Source organism: Brachypodium distachyon, chromosome 2 (genome assembly GCF_000005505.3).
Source record: "Brachypodium distachyon strain Bd21 chromosome 2, Brachypodium_distachyon_v3.0, whole genome shotgun sequence".
Taxonomy (NCBI): Eukaryota; Viridiplantae; Streptophyta; class Magnoliopsida; order Poales; family Poaceae; genus Brachypodium; species Brachypodium distachyon.
In genome coordinates this window covers 32,924,485-32,939,495 of record NC_016132.3, presented here as the reverse complement: position 1 = coordinate 32,939,495, position 15,011 = coordinate 32,924,485, and the positions used below count along the sequence as shown (strand labels likewise).

Below are 15,011 nucleotides of genomic sequence, written 5' to 3'. Positions count from 1 at the left end.
TTATTGGTCTAACTGAAGTTAAACCTCGAAATATGTGGGCATCATTTTTGTGAAAATGAGAAAGTATTATATAGGGAGTGTCTATTTCTCGGTCGGCAATCGTAGCCATCAATGAAGGTTTTCTTATCCATCAGAGCTGCATTAATCTTACACGAATTTCAATGATTGAATCAAAAGATTGTTATCATCAACTTAGAAATAGTTATTTCTCGGTCGCCTAAGAAATAGCAAAACCGTATTACTCCCTCTGTTCCTCAAATTAAGGCATATATTGTTTCCTTTGACCGAGCGTTTGACCAAAAATTACTCCATCAACGTGTGACTTATGCGATATAAATCATAATCATAAACAAGTAGTTTGAATACGAATCCAATGGTATCAAATTTATTTCACAAAAAATATGTATTACTAGACTAAATCTTGGTCAAAGACTCGGTCAAAGAAAACAATATACGCCCTAATTTAAGCAACGGAGGGAGTATATAATCCTTACTGCTTATAAAGTTTGGAGTTGGTGGTCGTGAATTCACTTCTTTCTAGCCATTCTCTTGTTACTCCTGACAAGTAGATTGTACAAACTCATGAGTTAAAATTTCAAGTTATAATCCTCACTTACATAATCTTTACTACCGCATTTCCTCTCTAATGTGCATGAGTTTGGGTTCAGAGTTCAAATTCAGCAAAACTATCATCAGACTGGCATTAGTTCATAAGCTGACTATCATGTTGTCTTCGGTTGTAAATTTTCTTTTCTTGATGATTCCGTAGCAAAGCACGGGCACAAAACTAGTAATAAAAAAATCTGCACTTACCACACATATAGATTCTTTTTTCCGCCTATTCTCATTCTTTCAGCGATTTATACGAAAAAAAATAGCCAAACATCAACATAAGTATGAGCTTCTTAGTGGAACACGATTAATGTAGTCCACCACAATACCAAACGCTGAAATGTACCGGCATATCTTGGTGACCACAAGACAATCGATATATGATTTAGAACTCCCTTCCGTGTGTAAACTCCATTAAAATCACAGGGAGAAGTTCAAAGTCTTGAAAAGGATTTTCTTTTGTTAGGATTGAAAGAAAAAAAATCAGCAAAGTAGTAGTCGCATTTGCTGGATTTTAAAACTGACGAAATCAGTACTAAGCGAGTTTAGTGTGTAGTCGACGGGGCTGGTAACAATAGCGCTCGTGCCATTGGTAGCCTTTGTCCCATTATATATTGATGTTAATCCACATAGTGCAACGTGTATGCAAAGAAAAGCCGCCTTTCCCTTTCGGCTTTGCAGGCAGCAGCGCGGTCCAGATGGGCCAAAGGGCAAAGCTGGAAGCGTTCAAAACCAAGAGATGAATGTGAAGGAGCACAGAGCTAGCGGCACGAGCGTGCAGAGTCGTCATACGTTCATGCACCGGCACCAACTGAGGCAGAGAAGGAAGCAAACACGGAGTAGTGACGCAGACGAGAGGGCCAACTGGTGGTTGGCAGCGCCAGCGCTGTCTGTCTGTATGAATGGAAAGCAGCCGAGGAAGAACGGGTCGCGGCGGTGGACTGGGGCAGTCAAGCCCTTTGATTCGCGACCTGCAAAAGGCCAAACGGCAAGCAAATGGGTTAATCACGTCACGTATATAGAAAAAGAAAGCAATGGTAAACTCTGTTTGTTTACTCGAGTTAAAAAAAAACTGAGGATTGCCGTATGGTCTGCACACGTGTATCCAAGGTTTTGTCTTGTCTGGTAGAGCACCGTACAAAGGCCAGATCGATGACGTACGCCCTGAGCTGTCCTCGCTTGGCACCTCACACCTATCAGGAGAGTTTGTACGCCCCTCGCAAATGGCGATCCACCACGCGGCTGGATTTAGTTTAATCCATGTACTAGGAAAGATCCAGCTCAATGCATTGATTTGTTTTGTTAATTATTAAGCTAGTGTGGTTAGGGCGAGCGTGTACGTCACGCTGGATTCCCTGCGGATTCGAGCTGCCACTGGTGCTTTTGTAAAACAGTTACTGTATGAGGATGCGCTCGTGGGTTGTTCGCGTTCAATATTTAGCAAAATATTCTTTGTGCTGGTACGAATTTAGAACTTACAATATCATTTTCTTTTGAGAGCAAATTACTCCATCCTTCTCAAAATATATGCCATGTATCACGTAACTTTTGTCATAGTTTAAGAAATATTTATCATGTACTAGCAAATTACTGTTATTGTTTCCGAAGGTATTGATATTTTCTTATATAAACTTGGTCAGAATGTGAAAAATTATTTTAGAAAACACTTAAAAATGTTTGACTAAGGGTCCGTTCGGCAACTCTCCACTCCACGAAATCTGTGGACTCCGCTCCCAGTTCTCAAATCCGCGCTCCACATATGAAAAGAGGATCCAGAAATTTTGTTCGGCACAGGGTTCCACTCCTGCTTGGAGATGAACTAAAAAAATATCTAAAAATTCTAAGGCAGAGGGCAGCTGCTGCAGAGGGGCCACGGCAGCGGAAGGGAAGATGGCTTCAGGAGCTAATATGCCATTCTGGTCAAAGACTTGTCTTAATGAAATCTAATATGTCATTTTTTAAGGAACGGAAGGAGTATCATGTATGTTTTGTCCTAGTTCAAGAAATTTTTCTCATGTACTATATATATTTTCTGAAACATTAATTGATTGCTCTTGCGATTTTAAGAATCTACTGTGGAGTATATTATTAAGTCGGTTGGAAAAAATTGTGGTGATTTATCGATCAAAGTTAAGATACATTGATATCCAAAATCCATGCGCATACACAAAACACATGTGCATGGGGCAACAAAAAACACTGCAAGTTTCCCTAAGAAACGTAACAGTGCTTTGATTCAACTTCAGCAAAGTACTGTGTATTCTAAAAATATATTACTCCTTCCGTCCAACAAAAGATGTCTCAAGTTTTTTAAAATTTGGATGTATCTAGACATGATTTAGTGTATAGAAGCATTCAAATTTAATCAAAGTTGAATCATCCTTTGTTGAACAGAGAGAGTATTGCACTTCGGTCCGAATTCAGCAAAAGTACAGTCAAAATACTATACTTTCCGTGTAAAATGCATCACCTTAACTTTAGCGAGTCAGAGGTGGACCCAGAACGAAATTGGGTGGGGACAAATTATTTAATCAGGACTTCCCGTGTAAATTTGAACAATTTAAGTCTTTCTAGTACTAAAAAATCTTGTTGAAATTTTACTACCAAGTACTGCACGTGGAATGCTTTTAACAACGGACGGCGTGGTTTTTGGCGGCAACCTTTTGGCTCGCGCCAGCCATGCGCCACGGTTAGCGGAGTAATCCTAAATTTTTGACTAAAATTTGTCAAATATAAATGTATTTATTTTTAAAAAACGTTCAAATACATGTAATATTAATTTAGGATAGGAGGGAGTAGAATTTAGAACACTTCTTGCGAAAGGGGGAAAGGAGATAGATTTGCTCCACTGTGGTCAACTTCACCACTCACGGACTCACCACTTCACTGGTGGTCGTCAGCCCAACACGCGTAACCGCATGCAGTGCACTTTGTAAGATAAACACCATCGTCCGCTGACACGTATAGAACGCAAAGGGGCTAGTAGTTCAACGAGTAAATGGAACGTACCGGATACACTACAACATCTGCGTCCTCCAAACCCCTCCGCCCTGATCTCCACCTGCGGCACGGCGTTGTCCTCGATCGAGCTATTTTTCCTTCCATGCAGGCTGGTCATATAAGCGCCACCTAAGGATTTAGATGATTTGATGTATCATAAAGAAAATAGAGATGGTAATAGCATTAAAATATGATACCGGTAACATAGCGTTTTTCAAAACATGATGTCTCTTGTAAAACAATAAATGAAGGCCCTATTATATCGTGCTTATGATACTATGCATTTTTGCATTATGAAGATAGTAACATATAATAGTATCATATGCATGATAATACTTCTACGTTACTTTCATTGTGACCAGCCTTAAGTGTCTTATATTTAATACGAAATCCAAGACACTTAGAGCATCTCCAATAGCATACCATATTTAAGGAGAATATACAAAAACCGTCAATATGTGTAATGCCTCAAAAATCAGTTCCAGTAGCATACCCATATTTACCGGATACCTAAAAATTTTTGGGTAGCTAAGAGCATCGGCAGGAGAGCCCCTACTTCACCCCTTATCCTCAAAAATAGGTATTCTAGCTAAAAAAAAACGCATCCAGCAGTCTCCCTGTCTTCCTCCCGAAACTGAGGGTGCCCCCAAATCGCCCTCCCGACGACCCAAACTGAGGTGTCGGCTAGGGGCTCTCGGAAGCGAGGATCTCAACGGCCAGCTCTGATTCGCGCCAAGGTTCGTCCTCCTTCCCTCCCTTCTCTCCCTCGATTCGCGTTTTTGGCCGATGGGGAGGCGGGCGTCGCCGGCCGAGGATGGGTCGGGGACGGGTCACGGCGGTGGCGAGCGAGATGGGGAGGCCGCCGGCGGTGCTGGGCGGGATGGGGAGGCGCGGCTGGGCGAGATGGGGAGGCCGGCGGCGGTGCTGGGCGGGTCGGGGGCGCGGGCGCAGAACGGAGAGCCAGAGAGGAGGGGAGGTGAGGTCGGGGGCGCTGGCAGAACAGAGAAGAGAGAAAGAGATAGCAGAGAGATGAGAAATAAGATAGAAGAGAGAAGAGAGAAGAGAGAAGAGGTTAATTTGGTAGATGCAAATTGGTAGATCAATTAGTAGTTCTTTCATGAGATTAGAACATACAATTGTGACTAAATTGCTTATAATTTCTTTCATGCTAGCAGTTCATACACTTGATGGATGATCACAGTTCTCATATGGGTTTGTACACAAATATGTTGAGTGAAGGATACAGCGAAGAAGCTTGGGGCCAAAATTTGAGTAGTCCTATGGGTCTGTACACAGCAGATCATACACCAATGCATGCTAAAGTTCCTACTCTTCCAGTAAAAGCAAATAACAAGAGGAAAGGAAATTTCACTGATAAAGAAGATGAAATTTTGGTGGCTGCATGGTTGCATGCTAGTATGGATCCAATAGTAGGTACTGAGCAAAAGAATGCCACTTGTTGGAATAGGATTCATGAGGAGTATGAATCCCACAAGCCAGAAGGAAGTGATCGCAATGTCAATTCCTTATCGCATCGTTGGTCTGCTGTGAAAGAACAAGTGGGTAGGTTTTGTGGATGTTACGAGCAAATTATGCATATGCGCGAAAGTGGGAAGACAGAGCAAGACAAGGTAGTTCACCTAGTTGTTTAATTTCATTGTATATATCATATGTTAGGTGCAAATATACTGAGGCATGTTCACTTGTGCAGATTGTTGATGCTCTCAAATTGTTCAAGTCACAAGATAAGACCAATAAAGGGTTTGTGCTAATGCATTGTTGGAACATGTTGCGTTTCGAACAAAAGTGGTTAGCTCAAGTTGATAGGTCATCTCAAAGTAATAAAAAGCAGAAGTCAAGCTCCAATGCAAGTCCAAGCATGTCTACTCAAAAAGCCAACACGATCCATCTTGATGACTTTGAAGCTACATCTCCTGTCAAAGCGGATCACATGAAGAGACCTATTGGGAAGAAGGCGGAGAAAGAACGGCAACGTCGAGGTAAAAATGTTACCTCTTTAGAAGATAATAATGTTGTGATGGCTTTGGATGTTGTGTTCTCAAAGAGGACAGAGATGGAGATGGCAAGAGAAACAGCAAGACAAGAAAGAGAGATGGCAAGAGAAACGGCAAGACAATCAAGAGAGGATGCAAAGGAAAAGCGTTATGTTGGAGCACTTGCCATGGAGCAAAGGAAGTATGAATTTGAGGAAAGGAAAATGGAAATGGAGATCATAAACAAGGATCTTAGTTCATTGAATGATGACCAAAAAGAATACTACAAGATGCTACGGCGTGATATCATTGACCGACGATCTAAAAGATCAATTTGAGTATGTTGTTGTATTAACTATTTGAATATGGACTATGTTGTTCTATGCACTATTTGAGTATGGACTATGTTGTTGTATTAAATATTTGAGTATGGACTATGTTGTTGTATTAAATATTTGAGTATGGACTATGTTGTTGTATTAAATATTTGAGTATGGCATAATTCGTTAAAGTAGTTGCATACAGTACCATACATAATATATATTACACCCCTCCATAATATAAAAATAGTACATGCTAAATAGATCAAGTCGGCAGGGTAACCTTCTTCGGGACAAAACCTTTTCGACTTAGATCCTAACTCTAACTACATACGACATTGCACACTACATTGCCCCATAAATTTGCCATAGGTGCTCAACCAGGTCATCCTTTAGTTGAGAGTGGACTTGTGCGTTGCGGATGTCAAGATGATTTTGAATGAAGTTCGAGAATTCGGCCGTCTATGCATGAGAGGGAATAACCTTTTCTCCCATGTTGTCGTAATTGTAGTCTTGCGGACCTTCATCTCGCTCGTCTTCAACTATCATGTTATGCATGATAACACAAATTGTGATGATATCATAGAGTACTTCTTGATCCCACAGTCTTGCTGGTCCACGAACAATTGCAAAACAAGCTTGAAGCACTCCAAATGCTCGTTCCACATCCTTCCTATGTGCTTCTTGACATTTTGCAAAATATTTATTCTTCTGCCCTAGTGGAGAGGGTATTGTCTTCACCAATGTTGCCCACTGCGGATATATGCCATCGGCAAGGTAGTACCCCATTGTATAATTGTTACCATTTACTGTAAAATTAACTTCTGGAGCTTGCCCTTCTGCTAGCCTTGCGAAGATCCGAGAACGGTGAAGAACATTGATGTCATTAAGAGAGCCAGGTAAACCAAAGAAGGCATGCCAAATCCATAAGTCTTGTGAAGTAACAGCTTCTAGAATGATTGTGGGCTCATGCACATGGCCAGTATACATACCTTGCCATGATGAAGGGCAATTTTTCCACCCCCAATGCATGCAGTCGATGCTCCCTAGCATTCCAGGGAACCCTCTGCCCTCTCCAATTGCAAGCAATCTAGCGGTATCGGCTTCATTTGGAGATCTAAGATACTCATCTCCGAAAACTTCAACAATAGCTCTAACAAATGCTTTCATACTTTTCAAAGCAGTACTTACTCCAATCCGAACGTACTCATCTGTAGCATCCGATGCTACACCATAAGTCAACATTCGGAACATTGCGGTAGCCTTCTGAAGAGATGATAACCCAAGTTTTCCAGCAGCATTTTTTTTCTGCACAAAATAGCTATCGCGTTCCCGCACAGCTTTCACTATGCGAAAAAACAAAGGCCGAGACATTCGAAACCTGTGAAAACAAAGGTAATTAGTTGAACACTAGAGGAACAATATAAATGCAAGTAAAAACCATATGTACGCATTGCTTACCTTCGGCGAAAATATGAGGGGCCATAGACAGGATGCTGCGCGAAGTAGTCTTCGAATAATCTAGCATGCCCACCTGCCGTATCACGGTTAATTACCTGACGACCCGGCACTGAACCGCGACGGCGTCGAGCATTGAACCGCGTGTTCGCGTCGAGAACTATTGCCGCTGTGGCAACCATTAGTTCATGGCCGTCATCTTCATGCTCCTCCTCCTCCTCCGACGACGATGACGATGACGACGAACTCACGTATTGCCAAAGTAAGCTACAACTCATTTTTGTGAGAGGAGGCTGAGAGATGTGGTAGAGAGTGAATGGACTGAGAGATGTGGTGGAGAGTGAATGGACAATGGCTTCAGAGCTCCACATATATGTAGACCAAGAAATATATCCGTTGGAAATATAGCCGTTGAGAATATAACCGTTTGAAAATATATCTGTTGAGAATATAGCCGTCGGAAATATAGCCGTTGAGAATATAGTCGTTTGATAATTAAATTATAATATTATAGTTTATGTACTTAAATGAATATAAGAATAAAACTATTCGATTTAAATTATAAGCGTTTCAAATATATAATTTCAAGTCAAGTAGTTTGAAATATAGATTTTTTACAAAAACGGTTGAAGCATATGAATAAAATATGGATGAATGAATTATAGAGGGTGAGATTTAGGTAGTCTGATGTGGAGATGACAAATTTGGAGAGAAAATTTATACTAAGGAGTTCCATTTAGATAGTCTGCTGTTGATGCTCTAACCATATTTTGTCCCTCAATACCCATATTCTGGGGCCAGGATACCCAAAAACCCAAAAACTTGGAGGCAAGCCAACTGCCCTGAAATTTCGGGATTCCCCTCCCTTGGTCACCGGAATTCGTCCCGCCGCCAGTGAGATGGACCTCTCCGCTCTCGCGACGATGGCCGCCCCGCCCCGCCCCCGCGCACCGCCCCGCCGCTGTCTACCACCCCCGCACGGCCTCCCCGTGCCCGTCGGTCACCGCCAAGCTCGAAGGAAGAGGCGGCCGCTGTCTCCGACGCGAATAGCCCCGCCGCTCCCTTCCGCTGCTCCCCGCGCATCCCGACTAGCCCGCCACGCCCTTGCGCTGCTCCCCGCGCCGCACCCCACACCGCCCTGTCCCAGCAGCTGACCTCGCTCTCCACGCCGTCCGGCGCCATCGCGTCCTCTGCCCAGCCCCTGTCCGGCGCCGCCCGATCTGCTGCCCGCGCCCGCCGCTGCCGCACGCCCATGGTCTTGGATGTGGATCGGGATGTTCAAGGAGAGAAGACCACGGCAGAGAAGAGATGCAAAGGGGGAAGAGGAGTGGGTGGACGGTGGGACCCTTACAAATTAAGGGATATGGGTATCTAAACTTTGACCAACCTTATCGTAAAAAATATTAACATGTAATATTTCAAATGAATACAATATAAATAATACATTTCATGATAGATCTAGTGATCTTAATTTAGGACTTAAAATGTTGTCGTCTTTATACACTTGGTCAAACACAAGTTTAACTGGCAACACCTGATATTCTGGAACGGTGGTAGTATATGAGTAGCTCAGGGATTATTACAGAAACTGAAGCCTAGGTCCACAGTATGTAGGAATTACGGACTTTCAACATTCAAATTCAGACAGCCTAAACAATTTTACACGTCAAGAATATACCATATAACTCTTCCTCCGGCGGCTATCCGCCCTTCATTTTCTTTTTCCCAACATTTGGATCGGATCACGACAGAGAGCCACATTCCTGATGGCTAACCTTACGCGGCGATTGACATCGGTGTCTCGTGTCTCAACATCATTCCTAATTCAATGTCAATTCAACGTACGTCCCCTGTTATTGGGATAAATCAAAGTCAAGGGCTGCTTCAACTGCTACCTAGCTAATATAAAAATATTTTTTTGACGAACAACAACACTAACTGTACTTAATTTAGTTCTATATGAAAGTCGTACTTTGTTAAAAAAATCTCTCGCAATTGGGAACTATGGAGTAGTATTATTTTGTGTTACTCCTGTGAAGATGATGTATATATGTCTTCTAGGAAAATACCAGGAATGGGTTCATGGTCCAGTATAAACTCATCCTTTCGAGTAAGACATACTAGCCATCAATAAGTTGTGAAGAGTCGCAGTTGTCCGGTCGACATAAAAGAAGAAGCATTCTAAGTACCCCTCAGATCCATAATAAATGTCTTAGATTTAATATAAAGTTAATATAATTTTGTACTAAATCCAAGACGCTTTTTATTTGGGGCGGAGGCAGAAAGAAAACACGGGAAGGGCCGAAAAAGAGAATACCAATATTAGGGAGGGCCACAACAGAAAAATGCATAGCTCTTGCTATAAATAGGCAGGGACCTAATCAATATATACAAATCTTAGCCCCCACCAAGCTCCGCCACTGCTTTTTATGTATTGGAGGGAGTATGTGCCTACTTTTTTTATAATGGCAAAAGACCCAAATTACTAAATTCTTTTCTCCGATAAATACCCAAATTACCGCATCTATTTTTTGATGGACACCTCTTCTCGATGTGACCGACGCATGCATGCACTCATACTTTTGTGGAATTTTTTCGTTGGGTGGGAGAAAACAAAAAACAATTACTTAAGAGAGTAAAATACATCCGCGGTTCTAATATTATTGACGAGGTGTCAAGTTAGTTCTAAATTTACTAAACTGCATATTTAGATTCTATTTTTTTGGGAAGTGTGTCATGACAGGTCCTAAGCTCGTCTAAGAACATTTGACCAGCCTATGTGGCGGGTTGACCGAATACACGTCAGCTAAAGGGCTCGTTGGACATGACTGAAGCTATAAAATTAGATTAAATGCACCATCGGTCCTAATATTATTGATAAGGTGCCAAGTTAGTCCTAAAATTACTAAAACTGCATATTTAAGTGCTATTTTTTGGGTAAGTGGGTCACGACTGGTCCTAACCTCGTTCTCCGTGACACCTATGACTAACCCTGCGCCCCCCACGGTCTCTAAGCTATGTTGTCTTGACCGTTTTTCTCCGAAGAAGCTAGAGCCACAAGCCAGTCCTACTCTAGTGCCCCGTACCGGGAACGTAATTGACATTTTTGCGATGTTGCATGCAGTCCTGGGCACATTGCGCGCCGTCGATGTACACCGCCTCCCTAGCCGCGACTCCAGTGACTCGCCGGCAAGAACCGCATCGATGGGTGAGACAACACACTATTTCGCCAATTATGCCAACAGGCCCCTTAGTCGACATGTATTCGGTCACGTAGGATGGTCAAACGCTTCTAAACAAGCTTAGGACCTCACTTAACAAAAAATTAGGACCTAAATATGCAGTTTAATAATTTCAGGACTAAGTTTACACCTCGTCAATAATATTAGGATTGCAGATGCATTTTTCCTCACGTCAGTTATCTCCAGCGGGCTCTTTGGCTGACGTGTACTCGGTCAGCGCGCCACATAGGCCGGTCAAACGCTCCTGGACGAACGTAGGACCTGCCGTGACACACTTAGCAAAAAAATGGGATCTAAATATGCAGTTTAGTAATTTTAGGACTAACTTGACACCTCGTCAATAATATTAGGACTAACTTGACACCTCGTCAATAATATTAAGACCGCGGGTGTATTTTATTCTATTTAAGAACTCGAGCAGAGCTCTCACTCAAAGTCAACGTTCACCTGCGATGCTTGCACAAAAGGTTCCAAACAAAATTTTAAGCTTCCTTGGCAATCAAGCTACTCTTCACATTAATCATGTTGCTTTGCGGCGAGGGTTCAGTGACATGCATGCTGACAGCTCCTAAGCTAGCAGCGACGACGGGTCGCTGAACGCCTCCTAGTCACATTCTCATTGTTTAATCACCAATTGGTCATCGGAAAGTTCGTATTGTACACTTGTACTGCTGCTTAGGATCATGTACACGTGGAGCCCCTGAATTAGGTCATGGGTGCATGCGACGCATGCTAGCTGCCATAACTTGCTTAAGTTTCAGGCAAACAACTGCATGGTAGAAAATTACTCCTGCCTTGTGGTAGATTTGGACTTCGGTGTCAAGGTGTATTAGCATGACATGTGTGCGGTACTGCTTTCTTAATTAGTTGTGGGGTGGAAATTGACTGGAACTTTTCTCGGATCTTAAGCTTGTCTGCGGCAACAAGAAGCAGCTTGGAACGATCCGAGCAATATGATTATTTCTACGGAGTATTATGCTTTTAACGTTTTGGGGCCGGGGTTCAATTAACTTGGGTACTCTTGATCTTGGGCCTTCAGCTGATCATCATGCCATCAAATTCTCGGTTAAAAAAACACGAGCCCGATAAGTGTCAAAAACGTGTTTTTACGGAATGACAAATGTCGGCAAAATAAGAACTAGCTTAAGGAAATTTCAGAACATAAAATAACGCAAGGTATTTTTTTTACCGCAAGTTTATTTAGTTTTTTTTTGTCGAGGGGTCAAGTTTATTTAGTGGAACACAACACAAGTACTGCTACCCGACTACTCGAGCTTGGCATACGGACCAAAAAGGCCGAAGCCCACCTGCTATAGCATACAGAAATCGGAGACCCACAACTTGTGGGGCCACAGGCTTGGCTTCGGTACATTTCCTCACAAATTCAGAATGTACCGAGATGGATTCCGACAGGCTAACAAAGCCTATAAACTGTAGGGATCTTCATCATGCCTTCACACAGACCTTCATTCCATTCAATTATAACATCGACACCGTCATATTGGGCCAGGATGGCCCTCTAACAGTAATGGCCTCAAAACAAAGTTATCCAGTTCGCAGAAGAGGCATAGTTTTTATGGCCTGTTTAGCTCGGCCGAATTTTTGCTCCCTGGTTGGGAATTTGAATGGTCATTGGTTCCCCTTGAGGCCTCGTTTGGCAGGCCGGTAGTTCGAAGAATACCAGTGTATTTTACCGGGCCAGAAGCTAGTTTACCCACAGATCCACTCCATATTTCATTTGGCAGCCCGGTATCGACTGGTGGTAAGCCCATAAAAAACCTTCAATACACGTCTTACGCCGTGACGCGGCGGCGCAACGAGCGCTGCCAAAGCCGAAGCTCGATCCTGGCGGTCGCTTCGTCCTGCCGACGACTCCACGACAGCCGACGAGTCTTAGGGCGACCCCGACGAGTCCGCGGCGGCGTGAAGCTCAATCCCGGCGAGCACTCCTTTCTGCAGACGACTCCGCGACGACCGACGAATCCTCGAGCGACGCCGACGATTCCACGGCAAGTCCAGGCGACTCCGACGAATCCAACCGCCGCCGCCGCCGGTACTGCCACCATCTCTCCTGACTCGCCGAGGTTTGTCTGTGGTTCTTGCTCTTCCAGGATTTTTGCTCTTCTTGGCCTAAGATCCATGGGATTGTTCGCTGGTTAGGAAGATGACTGGTCTTGTGACGTTTTTATGTTTCTTGAACGTTTTGATTTTTTAGGCCCTGATGGTACTGTCTGACCTATATACTTTTGAATTTGTGCATTTACAACGAAAAACTATGCGTGTATTGAATATTTATCCTCATGTTACAACCTACTAGCTTGTGTATGTGATTGTTAATTAAGAAATTACAGAAGCATAGACCTGCCCCATGACTATTGATTAGAGTAGTATTTAGTATCAGGGATTCAACTAATAAGAAAAGAATCAGAACTCAGGAGAGCAAACTCAGTTTATTCATATGCACCCAATAACGAAAACAGTGTCAGCTATTTACTATTAAGACATTATAGAACCTTGATAAACCACATAATTTGGATCTGGTTCATTATAGAGCCCAAGTAACATAATAAGCCAAGTATCCGTTAAATTAGTAGTCAATTATGCTTCAGATTTAGGTCATCTTGGTAGGTTAGTGCAAGAGTTGAGTTTTTTACGGTACAACAGCTGGAAGTTCTCATCATCATGTGCCTCAGCTCTGATCCTGGCAAATGACTTAGGTATGTTACTGCAAGTTGAGTTTATTTTGCCTCTGTACCTAATCCCTAGAAGAGCCATTACAGATCATACAAGCAGCAGCTTGACAAGTTTGCTTCCCCTTTTTCTCCCCTTGTCAATTTCGAAGATAAAGTATCGTTGTAGCTAAATGGAAGTAAAAACATTGTGCCTTTTATATTTTTGCTACAAAAGAACTGGCAATGAAGCTCAAAGCGGAGAGATTACAGGCTTTGCGCATGTTTAAACTACTTGGTATGATCAGTCTTTAGCCAGCGCTGCAGGCAGTTGCATTTCTGTCCGGGTGAGCAGCTTGAAGATTTATTTCTATTCGGTTGTAGCCGATGTGTCCACCATCTTAATCTGTTGGGTTGTGATATAGTCATATTTGCTATTGGTGGTGACGTAATTCAGCAAACACGTGTGCTAGTCAGCGAAATGAGTGTCGAGTTGTAATTGTAGCTCCATATGCTATATGTAGCTGTAGCCTCAACTCTACTTTGTTTCTTTTCCCCCTTCTACACTCTTATTTTTAAGCACACTAGGATTGTAATGCACTGCAGTGTAGCCTGATCAATGGCCACTACCTACAAGCAAAACACATCATTCAATTTACCATTCTTCTTTACAATCATTTGTGTGTCTGATTATATATACCAAAACTAGGGGAAAATACTTGGAACACCCTATAATACACTACAACCAAACGAGGCCTGAAAAAAAAAACGTTATTAGAACAGCACACTGACCATCACTTGCCCATTTTTTACCTTCGGTTACAAACATTTGTCTCTAGATATGTCACTGTCTGCAAAGGACGGCACAAGCTAGACTTGTCATGTGTCCGTACGTGCGTCTGTCTAGATAGTGCTTCCTTGGATTAGAAATTTAGAATGCCTTCACATGTTCGATTCACGGAATCAAAAACACAGGAATTTCATGAAGAGGTGTTTTGGATGTTAGATAGGAAAACACTGTAATTTCGAATAGCGGTACTTAATTGGAGAAAGAGAGGAGACAGACAGAGAGAAGATGCATTGGGAGTTCTAAAAGAATTCCTCTGAATTTATACTTAAACCTCATGTTTGAATTTCTTCAAAAGTTGGAGGAATTTTTTTATTCTATGAAACTCCATTGATCTAACCCTTTGATTTAAAGGGCATGCATAAGAATTTTTCCTTAAAATTAGAATTCTCTATTCTTCCTTCAAAATTCTTCTTATGATCTAGAGAGGGCCGTTACTAGAACGGAGATCCGAAATTATCTCTAGTATATACCGAACTACTCTGTAACGGAGATCCGAAAGTTATGCTCTCGCTCGGAGAGGCGGCTCGACCACTTTCGCCTCTCCTCACGGCAAAGCCCGCGTGGCAGACGGCTGCGGCGGGGCGTGTTCTGCAGCGAGAGATGGAGTGTGCAGCGGAGGGGCGGGCTGCAGCGTTCTGCAGCGAGCGGGTGGTGTGGGCATGGCGATGCAACAGCGGTGGCGCAGGTTGGGGCGTGTGCAGCGGCAGCGTGCGTTGAGACCAGAGCAGCCACGCCAGACGCAGTGTGCAGGGGCAGCGCGGCTGGATCTGGTGGCGGCGGCCCCGCGGAGGTGAGGCTTCAAGCGGTCGCCTTCGAGCCGTGAGGAAAGATGCAGAGGGCCTCTGCGCGATTGGTGCCGTCCTGGG

The 15,011-nt window shown here is 43.1% G+C and overlaps 1 protein-coding gene across 2 annotated transcripts; it reads right to left on the bottom strand.

The window, feature by feature from the left end:
* Nucleotides 1-6,204: 6,204 nt before the first annotated feature.
* On the bottom strand, nt 6,205-7,823 carry LOC106866059. Of its 2 annotated transcripts, XM_024459957.1 has the most exons (3): nt 7,388-7,823; nt 6,919-7,307; nt 6,205-6,773 (listed from the first exon to the last, which is right to left on the bottom strand). In XM_024459957.1, the coding sequence occupies exons 1-3, from the start codon at nt 7,753-7,755 to the stop codon at nt 6,769-6,771; spliced, it is 762 nt and encodes a 253-aa protein (XP_024315725.1). In that variant the 5' UTR covers nt 7,756-7,823; the 3' UTR covers nt 6,205-6,768. The 2 variants fall into 2 exon arrangements, with proteins under 2 accessions (XP_024315725.1, XP_024315726.1); XM_024459958.1 differs by having other exon boundaries at nt 6,205-7,307.
* Between the last annotated feature and the right edge of the window lie 7,188 nt (nt 7,824-15,011).

Excerpts from the sequence above, each read along its gene's own strand:
- LOC106866059 (XM_024459958.1), bottom strand. The coding sequence starts at position 7,755 with ATGTGGAGCTCTGAAGCCATTGTCCATTCACTCTCCACCACATCTCTC. Across the intron at positions 7,308-7,387 it reads CCCTCATATTTTCGCCGAAG|GTTTCGAATGTCTCGGCCTT; the intron begins GTAAGCAATGCG and ends TTGTTTTCACAG.